Source organism: Megalops cyprinoides, chromosome 2 (assembly GCF_013368585.1).
Source record: "Megalops cyprinoides isolate fMegCyp1 chromosome 2, fMegCyp1.pri, whole genome shotgun sequence".
Lineage (NCBI taxonomy): Eukaryota > Metazoa > Chordata > Actinopteri > Elopiformes > Megalopidae > Megalops > Megalops cyprinoides.
In genome coordinates this window covers 66784823-66787041 of record NC_050584.1, presented here as the reverse complement: position 1 = coordinate 66787041, position 2219 = coordinate 66784823, and the positions used below count along the sequence as shown (strand labels likewise).

The 2219-nt window shown below is 71.5% G+C and overlaps 1 protein-coding gene across 1 annotated transcript; it reads left to right on the top strand.

Moving 5' to 3' along the window:
* Positions 1 to 9: 9 nt before the first annotated feature.
* Positions 10 to 1906, top strand: LOC118772490 (kelch-like protein 34). Its single transcript, XM_036520866.1, has one exon. The coding sequence runs from the start codon at positions 76 to 78 to the stop codon at positions 1828 to 1830; it is 1755 nt and encodes a 584-aa protein (XP_036376759.1). The 5' UTR covers positions 10 to 75; the 3' UTR covers positions 1831 to 1906.
* The last annotated feature ends 313 nt before the right edge of the window (positions 1907 to 2219 follow it).

Below are 2219 nucleotides of genomic sequence, written 5' to 3'. Positions count from 1 at the left end.
GCGGGCGGCTGTGGGGGCGAGATCGCGGGTGAGATTGGAGGCGCGGCGGGCACGGCGGACGAGGGCTGCGGCGGGATGAGCTACTTCCTGGCGCTGAGCGAGGGCCACGGAGCCAGCGTGCTGTCGCGGTATGAGCGGCTGCGCGGCGAGGGCCGGCTCTGCGACGTGGTGCTGGAGGCTGCTGGTGGCACCCGCTTCCCCGCCCACCGCGCCCTGCTGGCCTGCGCCAGCGACTACTTCTGGGCGCTGTTCCAGGAGCACACGCAGGAGCGCCACGCCCACACCGTGCGCCTGCTGCAGCTTAGCGCCGCCGGCCTCGGCTGCGTGCTCGACTTCATCTACACCTCCTGCCTGCCGCTGTCGCTCGCCTCGCTGGAGGACGTGCTGGAGGCCGCCTGCTACCTGCAGGTGGTGCCGGCCGTCCAGCTCTGCAGCCGCTACATCGCTGACAACCTCCACCCCGACAACTGCGTCTTCCTCGCCAACCTGGCGGCCCGCTACGGCGTGGCCGACGCCCTCTCCGCCGCCAACCGCTTCGTGGCGGGTAGGATGGGGGCGCTGCTGGGGCACGGGGGGGACCGGGACGGGCTGCTGGAGCTGAACGGGGACTCGTTGCGGGAGGTGCTGGCGGCGGAGGACATGCCGGGCGTGCGGGAGGGGGCCCTGCTGCGCCTCCTGCTGGACTGGCTGGACCGCAGGGCGTTGAGCAGCCTGCGGAGCAACCTGCTGCTCAGCCGTATCCGCTTCGGGCTGGTGCCGCCGGGCGAGCTGACCCGCCTGGCCGCCGCCCGCCCCGCCCTGCGCACGCCCTTCATCCGCAGCCTGCTGCAGAAGGCGTTGGAGTACCACCAGGGGGGGGCGCTGCAGCCGCTGCTGCAGAGCGAGGGCAGCACGCTGCGGTCCCGCGCCGCGCAGGTGCTGCTGGTGGGCGGGGCCGACCCCGAGGCCGACCAGCCCCTCGCCCAGGTGCTGACCTTCGACCCCCGCTCCCGGAGGTTCCGCCGGCTGACCGAGCTCCCTCGCGCGGTGCAGCACCACTGCGTCTGCACGCTGGGCAACTTCCTGTTCGTGCTGGGCGGGGAGGAAGTGGAAGTGGACGAGAGCGGGAAGCCGGCGGGCAGGGCGGTCAGCGGGCGGGTGTGGCGGTACGACCCGCGGTTCGGGCGCTGGGAGGCGGCGGCTGCCCTGGCGGAGGCGCGGGCACGGTTCTGCTGCTGCGTGGCGGAGGGGGCAGTGCTCGCTGTCGGGGGGCAGGGCGGCGGTGGCCGGCCGCTGGACTCGGTGGAGGTGTACAACATGCGGGCGGACACCTGGCGGAGGGGCGTGGCCCTCCCCGCGGCCATGCACGGCCAGGCCTGCGCCGCGCTCGGGGACCACGTCTACATCTCCGGCGGTATCCACGGCGACCGGCGCGAGGCCAGCCGGGAGGTGTACCGCCTGGACCCCCGCGGGGGCCGCTGGGAGAAGCGCGCCGCCATGTCCATCGCCCGCACCGGACACCAGATGGCAGCGGTGGGCGGGAGGCTGTACTCCTTCCTGGGTGTGTACGAGCCCTTCTGCGACATCGAGCGCTTCGACCCCGCCCTCAACGAGTGGACCCGCCTCCGGCCGCTGCTGCAGGACCGCTTCTGCTACGGCCTGGCCGCCCTCGGGGGCCGCGTGCTGCTGTTCGGGGGCAGGAAGTGGCGCGACGCGCAGGAAGTGGCCACGCCCACCGTGCTGGAGTATGACCCGGAGAACGACAGCTGGCGGGAACTCTGCAAGATGCCCGCGCCTCTGAGCGGGACACAGTGCGCCCTGATGCACGTCCTCGACCCGGAGGAGACGTAAACCCCTGCCTGCCCCACACACACTCTCACACACACACACACTCAGACACAGACACACACACACATGTACACACACAGAGTCCAGATAGGGCCAGACAGGGCGGAACTCTGGCGCTTCTGTGTGACGGGGGGACCTTTTGGCTGGGGAGTCTGGGAGCACCGTGCCGCAGGGAGATTGGGGCTGCAGTCCGAGGGGTGACTCCCGTCCCTGGGCATGCTGAGGAGGCGAGAGGCCTGGAGGGAGGCCTGGAGGGAGGCCTGGAGGGAGGCCTGGCATGGCTAGGCCACGGTCCCTGGCTGCGGGTGGAAATTTGGCCAGAGCAGAGTGTTCCTCACAGTCAGAGCTTTCTGTGCTGACAGAGGGATCAGCAGAATGCCAGTGGTAACCGG